At 47.1% G+C, this 11,984-nt stretch overlaps 1 protein-coding gene across 1 annotated transcript; it reads right to left on the minus strand.

Moving 5' to 3' along the window:
• Positions 1 to 6,221: 6,221 nt before the first annotated feature.
• On the minus strand, positions 6,222 to 9,441 carry LOC147992861 (uncharacterized). The gene is made up of 7 exons (XM_087539158.1): positions 9,277 to 9,441; positions 9,057 to 9,197; positions 8,599 to 8,996; positions 8,022 to 8,529; positions 7,470 to 7,746; positions 6,709 to 7,365; positions 6,222 to 6,232 (listed from the first exon to the last, which is right to left on the minus strand). Exons 1-7 carry the CDS (start codon positions 9,439 to 9,441, stop codon positions 6,222 to 6,224), a joined length of 2,157 nt encoding a protein of 718 aa, XP_087395284.1.
• Between the last annotated feature and the right edge of the window lie 2,543 nt (positions 9,442 to 11,984).

Here is an 11,984-nt window from a genome sequence, read left to right on the forward strand (position 1 = left end):
GCGGCGCCGGATCAACCACGGATGACGGAACCACCTCGACGAATGGATAACCAGCCGCAATATGTGTCAACACCACCGGGTCACTTTTCGAGCCCTTTGGACAACATGATTGCTGCAGCATCTCGTCTGGCAGCTATTCCGATGGAGGGTGATTCGCCAGCGGCAATTGAGACGCGGCGGGCCAGGGATCTTTTGCAAACCGCCGTGGTGCAGCAGCAGGCTTATTCCTATAGCCGGGATAGAATTCATTCGACCCCCCGTCCGAGCAGAAGCTATAGCAGGCACATGGATGAGCCGGAAGTGTCTAGAAGCGCGCGGTGCCGTATTGTCCCTCAGGAACCCAATCCGGTGCGCGGGGAGGTAAATGATCAAGACGTGGTAGATAATGGCAGAGCACGAAGGGAGGCTGCTTTGGCAGCACAGTATGCGGGTCGTTATCAAGCCGCCCCGATTCAGCCAGCAGCATCGATAGACCGAGGCACCGGGCTTGCCTTCAGTTCCTGGGGAGTGCCTGTCTCATTCCGGAGCTTGGTAATGTGCGACTGCCTAAGGATTTCAAGGGTCCATGTAAGGTGCCTAATTACACTGCAGATCAGCCACCTGAGGCGTGGGTTGAGAGTTATGAGATGGCAATGGAGATGCTGGATGTGGACAAAGCGGCCTCTGCGAAGTATTTCACGATGATGTTGGAAGGGACAGCCCGTACTTGGTTGAAAAATTTACCAGCCAATTCCATTGAGTCATGGGATCAGTTGAAGGCCCGGTTTATAGCTAATTTCAAGGACACATGCAAGCGGCCTATGTCCATTGGGGACCCGGATGCTTGCGTTCAAGGGGAGAACGAATCAACAACTCATTGGGTGCGTCGGGTTTCAGAGGTGTTGCATTCGTCAGACCGGACTAATGAAGGCCAAGCAATCATAACACTGGAGCGTAATTGCCGGTTTAAATCACTAAAGATGAAGTTGGGGTGGCTCAAGCGCCACTGCAATGACATGGGAACGCTCATGGCAGCTTTGGTCAAGTATGCCGATTCTGATAGTACCACGGATCCCGATTCTGATGAGGAGAAACCGGAGAAGGGAAAGTAGAACGACGGTGAGAAAGGACAGCATCACAACCAACGAGGCCATGGGAATAATAGTAAGCGCAAGGCGGATAATTCGGATCTTGTGGCTAACACCAATATGCAGCGTCATAAAAGTAAACCGCCCCAGCGCGATGGAGGGATGAATCTGGAGCGTCTGTTAAACCAGCCCTGCCCAAAGCATGGGACCAAAGAGGCCCCTTCCACACATCTTTGGAAAGATTGTTACATTATGAAGGAGTTCAAAAACTCTAATCTCTACCGGTATGATCAGGGTCAGTCGGGCGGTTCAGGTCCCGGTTTCCATGGGGGTGGCGGTTCAAACTCTGGATTTCAGAATAACCAGGGCCACCAGAACAACCATGGTGGTAGTAGCCAAAAGAATAATCAAGGGAATCAGTAGCAGTCAGGTTATCAAAGTCACCCCAAGCAGTTAAACGGTGGACAGTATCATGTGTTCACTACTAGCCTGTGCAAGCGAGATCAGAAACTTCACAGGAGGGCAGTTAATGCTGTTGAACTGGCCGTACCACGTTATTTACGGTGGTCTGAGCAGCCCATTGTGTGGAGCAGAGAGGATCATCTGCCCTGGGTTGACAATCCGGGTCAACTAGCTTTGGTGGTAGCACCTCAGGTGGGAGGTTATAAGTTTACCAAGGTTCTGATGGATGGAGGAAGCAGTATCAACATCTTATACTATGAGACTTTTCGTCGTATCGGGTTGATAGACAACAATCTTAAACCGTCAAACACTGTTTTTCATGGTGTAGTACCAGGTAAATCGGCATACCTTGTAGGCAAGATTGCTTTGGAGGTTATGTTTGGAGATGAGCATGATTCCAGGTCTGAAACATTGACCTTTGAGGTAGTGAAAATCCAGAGCCCATATCACGCACTGTTTGGATGACCGGCTTACGCAAAATTCATGGCGAGGCCCTGCTATGTTTATTTACAGCTCAAAATGCCGGGACATAAGGGGACTATCACAGTACATGGAAGTCGAAAGATCACTTTGGATTGTGAGGAAGGTGAGGAGGCCTATGCTGAATCGGTTTGTGCTACAGAGGAGCTGAAGTTTTATAAGGACAATGTTGATTCGGCAGACATGACCCCTCTGAAGAAGCCTACCACTAAGCATGACCCGGCCCTGACATTCAAACCGGCTAATGAGACTAAACTTGTTGACTTTGTTCCTGGCGATTCATCCAAACAGTTTAGCATCAGTGCCAATCTGGATCCGAAATAGGAAAGCACGCTCATCGAGTTCATCCGTGAGAACCGGGACATTTTTGCATGGAAGCCTTCTGACATGCCAGGTGTACCGAGGGAACTCGCTGAGCACACTCTCAATATTGATCCCAAGTTTAAACCGGTCAAGCAGTTTCTTCGCCGCTTTAACGAGGAAAGACGCAAGGCCATTGGTGAAGAGGTAGCCCGACTGCTGGCTGCTGGGTTTATCGTCGAAGTGTTTCATCCCGAATGGTTGGCTAATCTGGTGCTCGTTCTTAAGAAAAACGACACTTGGCGTATGTGTGTGGACTACACAGATTTGAACAAAGCTTGCCTGGCAGATCCTTTTGCTCTCCCGCGTATCGATCAGATTATTGATGCGACGGCGGGTTGTGAGCGCCTGGGTTTCTTGGATGCTTATTCAGGTTATCATCAGATTAAAATGGCAGTTAAGGACCAGGAGAAGATAGCCTTCATCATTCCCTTTGGAGCCTTCTGCTATGTTTCTATGCCCTTTGGGCTCAAAAGTGCCCAAGCAACCTACCAACGCTGTGTGCAAAATTGTCTTCACAAGCATATTGGGCGTAATGTTCATGCCTATGTGGATGACATTGTGGTAAAGTCTAGGAAGCAGGAAACATTGATAGATGATCTCAAGGAGACGTTTGACAATCTTCGGGTTTACAAAATGATGCTCAACCCGGACAAATGCGTTTTTGTTGTTCCGGCAGGCAAGCTCTTGGGTTTTCTTGTGTCCAACAGAGGCATTGAGGCCAATCCGGAAAAATCAAAGCGATCACATCCTTGGCTAAACTGGCATGCATCAATGATGTTCAGCGTCTGGCGGGTCGAATTGCAGCCCTCAGTCGGTTTATCAGCCGTTTGGGAGAGAAGGCGATTCCTTTATATCAGATGTTGAAGAAGACAGATGATTTTGTTTGGAGTGACGCAGCTAATACGGCCTTTGAGGATTTAAAGCGGCAGCTGGCTGAACCGCCGGTCCTTGCTGCCCCTGTTGATCAAGAGCCTTTGTTACTGTACGTGGTTGCCAATGCCCGTGCGGTCAGTGTGGCAATTGTGGTTGAGCGTAAAGAGGCTGGGAAGGAATATCCGGTTCAACGGCCGGTTTACTATATCAGTGAAGTGTTGATCGAGTCAAAACAATGATATACGCATTGGCAGAAGCTGGTGTATGGAGTCTTTATGGCAAGTCGTAAGCTCAAACAATACTTTCAAGGCCATCCCATTACTATGGTCAGTTCTGCCCCTTTGGGTGATATAATTCATAACAGGGAAGCAACTGGCCGGGTTGCAAACTGGGCAATTGAGCTTGGTCCGCATGGATTGAAGTATATGCCTCGAATGGCCATCAAATCTCAGGCGCTTGTTGACTTCATCAATGATTGGACCGAGCTACAAGCACCAGAGGACAAACCGGACAATACGTATTGGACTATTCACTTTGATGGATCCCGACAATTGGAAGGCTCGGGGGCTGGAGTTGTCCTTACTTCCCCTCGAGGTGATAAAATTCATTATGTTCTCCGCTTAATGTTTCCTTGTACTAACAATGCAGCTGAGTACGAAGCCTTACTCCACGGTCTCCACGTGGCTAAGGAAATGAACTTAAGCCAGGTTCACTGTTTTGGAGATTCTGATCTGGTGGCTCAGCAAGTTTCTGGTACTTGGGATTCTAAAGACCCACTCATGGTGGCTTATAGGCGTGAGGTGGATATTGTGGCAGGTCACTTTAAGGGTTATCAGGTTGAGCACATTGACCGGCACAAAAATGAAGCAGCAGATGCTCTAAGCCGGCTGGGATCTCAGCGTAAACCGGTACCACCCAATACCTTTCTAGATATCTTGCATAACCCGTCTGTGAAGTTGCCTACAGAAGAGGATTTAGCTGTTCCTGATCCGGAGGCCCAATTGGTAGCCGCTTTACATGTCACTCCGGTTTGGACGGTTCCATATTTGGCATATATGAACCGGGGCGAGTTACCAGATGATGAGGTCCTTGCCAGGCAGATAATCCGGCGGTCCAAATCCATGGTTATTCACAATGGCGAGTTACACCGTTGCAGTGTTTCAGGCGTATTCCAACGTTGTGTTTCTACTGAAGAAGGGCAAGAGATTCTACGTGAAATCCATGAAGGAGACTATGGTCACCATGCCGGTTCAAAATCCCTGGTGGCTAAAGCCTTTCGTCATGGGTTCTATTGGTTGACAGCTCATGCTGATGCGGAGGATCTGGTAAAGCGATGTGATGCTTGTCAGAAATTTTCACGTCGAGCTCATGTTTCGGCTCAAGAGATGCGGATGATTCCTATCACTTGGCCATTTGCCACTTGGGGGCTTGATATGGTGGGACCTTTTAAGCGCTCCAAGGATAAGAAGACCCACCTATTGGTGGCAGTTGACAAGTTCACTAAATGGGTTGAAGCGGAGCCCGTCAGCAAGTGTGATGCGGCCATGGCGGTTCAATTTCTTAAAAAGATCATTTTCTGTTTTGGTTTTCCACACAGCATCATCACAGACAATGGCATGAACCTTTCTAAAGGCGAGATGGAGGAGTTTTGTCAACGAGAGCACATCCGGCTTGATGTCGCATCCGTGGCTCATCCTCAGTCCAATGGTCAAGCGGAGCGGGCAAATCAAGAGATCCTGAAGGGTATCAAGCCTCGGCTTATGGTCCCTTTGAAGCGGACGCCGGGTTGTTGGGTGGAAGAATTACCATCTGTGTTATGGAGTATAAATACCACCCCAAACTGATCCACGGGTTATACACCTTTCTTCATGGTTTACGGGGCTGAGGCCGTCCTCCCAAGTGATATTCGTCATGACTCACCCCGGGTTACGAATTATGTTGAAGCGGACAATGAGCAAGCACGCCAAGAGGCGCTGGACCTGTTAGATGAGAAACGGGACATGGCTTTGGCTTGATCGGCGGTTTATCAACAAGACCTGCGGCGTTATCACAGCCGCCGGGTTAAGACAAGAACCTTTCAAGAAGGCGACTTGGTGCTCCGGCTCATCCAAGATCAGACCGATATGCACAAGTTATCCTCACCTTGGGAAGGACCCTTTGTGGTCAGAAAAAATCTACACAATGGATCATACTACCTCATTGACGTTCGAGAAGACTCACGCAGTTCTGAGGAGGAGACCCGACGACCATGTAACATATCTCTCCTCCGGCCTTACTATACTTGAAGCCATAGGCTTTTCTTATGTACATATTTCAGCAAATGTATATATTATGATCAATATAATAAACCGGCATCCTTGCTATAAGCAGGGTCTCTGCCATTTTCTTCAAATCTGTTTACTTGGGGGCTTCAGCTGACAAAGCGAAGTACTGCCTGTTAAACCGGCTATCATGCCACAAAAAGCTTGGGAGCTTCACACCCAAGGGGCCAAAGAGAGTTCTATTGCTAAAAGCACGACTCAAACATAGGCACCCATTGAGCACGGCTCACAAAGTTACTTGGGGGCTCTTTGTGTAAAGTAACAAAGAGTTTGAAAGGACCCTCGTAATCGGGTATCGACCCACGGCTTGGAAGCCTGGTGTATTCACCTAAAACCCCGGGTTAACCTGCCTTCATCAAATAATCCACTCCTATCCAGGTAATCCAGGCATGACCCGCCGAACGTTTGACAGTCACTCTCATTGAGACCCTAAACTTGTCAAAGTTAAAACAACGATTGGTTAGTTGGAGGCCCATCTTAAAAGGCTTTGCAAAAATGGTTTAACTCAGTGGCCTGGCAGCCCATGAAAAGCCTCGAATTTGGGCCTGGCAGCCCTTGAAAAGCCTTGACTACATGGTTTTTTGTTTGCCTTTTGCCAAGTTTTTGTTCTTTGATAATATTTATGTTAACCCGGTGTTTCTTAACCCGGTGTGGCTTACAGTTGTTCTGTTAAAGCATACAATTAAAGGTAAACCGACATCCTTCAAACCGGTCTCGCTTTGACTACTTGTCGCCAGCAGTCATCCGGTGTTCATGACAACCCGGTGCTACTTCATATATACCAGCACTGCATGGTGGAAGTTGGGTTTTCACCCTTCTAAAATCAAAGTTGGTAAACCAACAACATAATTTCATATCACAGGTATGATTTATTTTTGCTACTTTATAACAACCATGGTTGTCTACCAAGTTGTGTTGGGCATTTTGACCCGTCCGCTGGTAAACCGCCCGGACAGATTTTTTCTTATGCAGACACAGGGATTGCATAATATTATGAAGGTATATAAGCCAGTACTGAAATTTTCACAGCGGATCAAACAATTATATCCCAGTACACGGAAGTAGCAGATCAAAGTATTCAAACTAGCCTATTACAAGGCGCTTTGAGGCCCAAAATAAATGATTGTTTTTTACACCACAACCTGTGCCTATCAACTCAATTGATGGATTAAGATTCATTGTCGGGTTGACGAGAGGTTGATGGATCATCTGGTGTTGGTTCAGCCTCCTCTCCCCCCAATCTAGTGGCTGGAAGTCAATGGTGGTCCAGTCAATCCGGGTTAAAGCTTGAAAGACAGCTTCTTCACTTATAATTTTGGACGGATCAATGTCAAGAGCGTAAGTATGCTTATGGATTGGCGGGATAAGGTTTTGAACTTCCTTCACAGCAGTATCAATCCGTTGGTTGTTGGCATCATAAAAAGACCGGTGAACAGTTAAATTGGCTTCTTCTGCCAATTGACTTGCCAGAGGACGCATCTCCTTTGTCAGAACTTTCAGGGCTTCATTGTCAAAAGCTGACCCGTCTGTTTGTTCATCCGGAAATCCCTTGGCGATATCAGCTGGGTCCAAGTCAGATATCCATGCTTTGGCCCGAGTCAATGCTAGTAAAGCACCAGCTCTCGCAGCAGATCGTTTCACCTCCTCTATCTGCGTCGGTGTCATGGATAATTTTATTAGCGTGTCCTTGATCAGGGTTGGTGCCGGTTTGTTGTATGAGACTGCACAGATAACCCGTTGGGCACGGGCGTATAATTGTTCAACCAGTGTATATGCTGCCTTCAGTTTCTTTCGCATATCTGTGCCCAGCTAAGCAATGCGATTACCTGCCGCAGGTTATGAAGTTAATATTAAACCGGCGGAGTTCAAGATATTTTCAAACCGGATATCACAAAGTACTTACCAAAGATTGCAGAAGTCATAACATCCACTTGATGTTTTAGCCCTATCAGCTCTTCCGCCACCGGTTTAAGAGCTGCTTCGGCCTCTTCAGCCCGCTTCAGCAAAGCAGCCTTTTCAGTTTCCCAATGGGCGCGTTCATTTTTGAAACCATCCTTCAATTGCTCCATGGATGTCAAAGCACCCTTTAGCTCTTCTCTGGCTTTAGAGGTCTCTTCTTGCTGGGACTTGATGTTTTCCTGCAGATCGGCGATTTGATTTTCTTTCATAGTCTTACCCGTCTACAAAAGTTAGAAGAGGAAGTTGTTAAAGTCTCAAGCACATAACGAGTTATGCACTCGACACTTGGGGGCTAATGTGGATTGCTTCTTAAAGTGAAGATTTTTAAAGTCCCAAGGCTCAATCCAGGTATTAAGTTTGACACTTGGGGGCTAATGCACAATTGATCAAGTTATCAGGCAAATAATAAGGAAATAAAGTCCCGGTTTGTCTTTACAAGACAAACTGGCCCTTGGGGGCTATATTGGAAGAAATATAAAGTGTTCTGCAGGATTACCTCATAATGTTCCTTCATCAGGTTCACCAAACCGGCTTCAAGGTCACGACTGGTGTAAAGGCGGTTTAAGAATCCGGAATGAAGATCCTCGGTACTAAGGTTGATGAAGTTGGATAAATCAGTCTTCCCTTTCCCTTTGCCTATACCAGTGAATTCCTCCTTGGCAGTATGTTTTGACAGAACAAACGGATTACCAGGGCTAGTATGACCCATACCAGTAATAATAACATCATCATTATCACCCTTTGGTGGACTTGGCGGATTGTCGGCATCCCTGGCTGGACTCGGCGGATCAGCAGCTGGGCTCGAAGGAGTAGCATGGGGGCTTGACGGATCAATGTAAGTGGCCGGGTCAGCTTCCAGCGGATTAGCTTCAGTGTTATTGCCTTGAGGGGTAGAATCACCCGTGACATCAATATTTCTACTAGTATCCTCAGGAGCTTTTTCCGGTTCAACTTCACCAATAGGGGCACTGGTTTTAGCCTTCTTGCTCAGATGGGCTTTGGCACTAATATCAAAACAAAGATTAGCACGGTAAACCGAGTTATGAAGGAAAAATGGAGGGCAGTATAATTACCCAGGGACGGTTTTAAGGGGAGGCAGATGAGTGGTTGATGAACCGCCAGACGAATTACAAGACACCTGGTAATTTGAATCAGATGGATTGAGAGGGCATCGGAAGAAACCCTTCAAAGGATAAAGTTTTTCAGGAGAACAAGCAACCTCTGGACGACGCTTCCGGGTTGGTGTATCCGGTAAACCGGAAGAGGTGACTTGGTGGCCACTGTGTCGGGTTGTGCGACGCCCTTTGGTTTGCTGTGTCTTCAAAGAAAGTTTTGGATCCAAATAAGCAAGAGGGTGAGAGTATTTTACTTTCCGAACTGCACGGCGAAATCTTTGAACCAACACAAGATCTGAATCAGAGGAAAGAGAGATTACCTCAACATGATCTGCATGGCTGGCCTCCGCATCATCCTAGGAGTAATCATTGTCAATAAGGTGTATGAAATAGGAACCAAGGGAGTCAAGTTTTACCTCTTCCTCCGATTCATGCTCTGGCGGATCAGAAGACTCAGCGGTTTTCTTCTTAGTTGTCCTCTTGGTGGCTTTGCTTTTGGCACGAGGAGCCCGGACCGATTTATCTTGAGGTTTCCTTTTCCAGAAGGAGCTATTGGCCTGAGAAATTACTCAAAGGATTATTATAGCAGTGTTAAAGCGGAGACGGATGAGGAAAGTACAAGGTTAAAATCTTTACCGCTGGCGGTTTGTTCGAGGCATAAAAGGGGCGCAGACCAGTTTGGGTGCATACGGTGAGCGGTTCGTCAAGCATTTTCTTCACGCTTTCAGTGACTTCATCATTAGTCAATTCTATTTCGTTAAACCGTTGAGGATCATTGGTTTTGCCAGTATATTCATACATCAAACTGGGGCGGCGGCTTAAAGGCAGAACGCACCATGAAACCCAGCAGCGGATGAGATCAACACCAGTCAAACCATTGGCGAGGAGAGCCCGGAGCTTGGCGTGTTGAGATGCATAAGCTTGTCGTTCCTTGGCAGTTAACCGTGGAGGTAAAGGGTGGTTATTGCTAAGCCAGTGAGCGTGGTAGCCCGACAAGGGATTTTCTCCAGCAGGGGCGGTATTCTGAAAATAAAACCATGTTTGGTTCCAGTCTTTAGGATGGCTGTGAAGCTTGGCATGAGGAAATTCAACTTCTTTTCTCTTTTGAATCGACACACCACCAAGTTCAGTGTTGGGGCCGTCAGAAAACTTAGTTTGGCGGTTTAGGTGGAAGAGGTCTCGGAAGAGATCAACAGTTGGCTCTTCTTGAAGGTAAACCTCACAGAACACCTGGAAGCTGCATATATTGGACATAGAATTTGGCCCAATATCCTTAGGATGGAGTTGGAAGCTGGCAAGTACGTCCCGGAAAAACTTTGATCCGGGAGGGCTGAATCCCCGGGATAAGTGTTGCATAAACACGACTACTTCTCCATCTTGCGGCTTAGGAGGGCACTCAGGGCCAGGAACTCGCCAGTGAAGAACATCTTTTGGAGCTAAAGCGCCCGTGACAACATATCTGTTGATTTGCGTTTCTGTGATCCGAGATGGAACCCAATTGCAAGCGGAAAATTGCTTGGCCATCCTACAAAGCAAATATGTAAAGGGAAAATGGACGGTTTGTGATTAACAAGTTCATGTGTACTAATCGGTGTTCAAACCGGGAAATTGGTCAAAGCATTCGTGTGAAGTAAACCGATGATTGCTATTCAAATCAAAATGGCGGTTTAAGTGAGGGCTAATGGTATATGGTGGATTATCAACTATTAAAAGTTAAACCACCCTTAGGTGGAAGGGCCAGAGCTGAAAATCTACTAAGTGTTGACAGAAACAGATTTCACAAGATGGCAGTATAAATTTGGATCTACCGTGGTTCAGTAAGAAAAATAACTCTGAGCTCTAAAATGGCGATGACAGAATACCATTAGTCCAGAAGGGAGTTATCAAGACAAGAGGAGATACAACGGTGAAATAAACTAAAATTACAACTTTGGCCGCAAGAGGAGGATGACAAGTTCATCTAGTTTCAACAGGAAGTAAAATCGCAACGGGCAAAGATGAACACCTATGAACATGGATGAACGCACAAACCCTAAGTACAGATCTAGGGTTGATAGGAAGAAGCTTACCAGATGCGCAGGGATAGCGGAGAAGAGCCGCGGGTCTCTGGTGCAGTCAGGTTGATGCAACGGCCTTTGTCGATGCAGCGCTCGAAGGTTGAGGTTGGCGGCGGAGCTTCAGAGCTGGAGTGTAGCGAGGAGGAAGAAGAAGCACGGAAGGGGAAAAAGAAAGGACCCCCGAGCCTATTTATAAGGCAAATGGGTAAAAGCGAGCGCGGGGATCGAGGATCCTGAAGCGGTAAAAGGGGGCGTAGCTGTCGCCTTGATCTTCAGGAGCAATTAATTAAAGGAATATTTTTAATCTTTTTATATAGAGATGACGTCATGACAAGCCATTGCTGCATCCAGAGGATGACGTCACGGCGGTTTAACAAAGGTTTGCAGGAGAAGACATCGTGGCAATTTACGAGGAATGTGACAGGATGTTCATAGGATTTTTCTAAATATTGGAGATTGACATGAACTGGTTCAAATCAACCTGGGGCCTAATGTTGGGGATATAACTACTAAGGGTAAACCGCCCAGGAGGGGCCGGTTCACCTTTAGATACATTGAAGCCCATGAAGACCCAGAAGATGGCGCTTTACTGATGAAGCTTAGAGGCCCAGAGCCCAAGGGCGGATTTGGGCCCATGGTAGTAAACCGCCATGATTGTATAAACTTGTGTTGTAAGATAGGAAAGGGGAGACCGAGGCGGACACTTGTATGAGCCAGCCTCGGGACTCTGTAGACCGGCCGGGCGTCCACCTATGTATATAAAGGGGTGACCCGGCGGCGGTTCAGGGCAGACAACAACAACAACTCGAGACCTAGGCAAAGCGTATTCGCTCCCTGGTCATTGACACCCAATCAATTCCATCACAACTATACGTAGGCTTTTACCTTCATCGAAGGGGCCGAACTAGTATAAACTCCCGTGTCCCTTGTCCGGTTTAACCCCTTCGAGCTAACCCGTAGCGATGGCTCCATGACTAAGGCCTTTCAAGAGGACATCTGACGTGTTAAGTGAAGGAAATATGCCCTAGAGGCAATAATAAAGTTATTATTTATTTCCTTATATCATGATAAATGTGTGCCAAGAACTCGGAGGTGCCGGAGTAACGGTGCTTGGATCGGTTGGACCGGGAAGACGTACGACTACTTCCTCTACGTTGTGTCAACGCTTCCGCTTCGGTCTACGAGGGTACGTAGACAACACTCTCCCTTCTCGTTGCTATGCATCACCATGATCTTGCGTGTGCGTAGGAAATTTTTTGAAATTACTACGTTCCCCAACAGTGGCAT

This window comes from Triticum urartu, chromosome 1A, assembly GCF_056163025.1.
Source record: "Triticum urartu cultivar PI428250 chromosome 1A, HENAU_Tu73, whole genome shotgun sequence".
In the NCBI taxonomy this organism is placed as follows: Eukaryota; Viridiplantae; Streptophyta; class Magnoliopsida; order Poales; family Poaceae; genus Triticum; species Triticum urartu.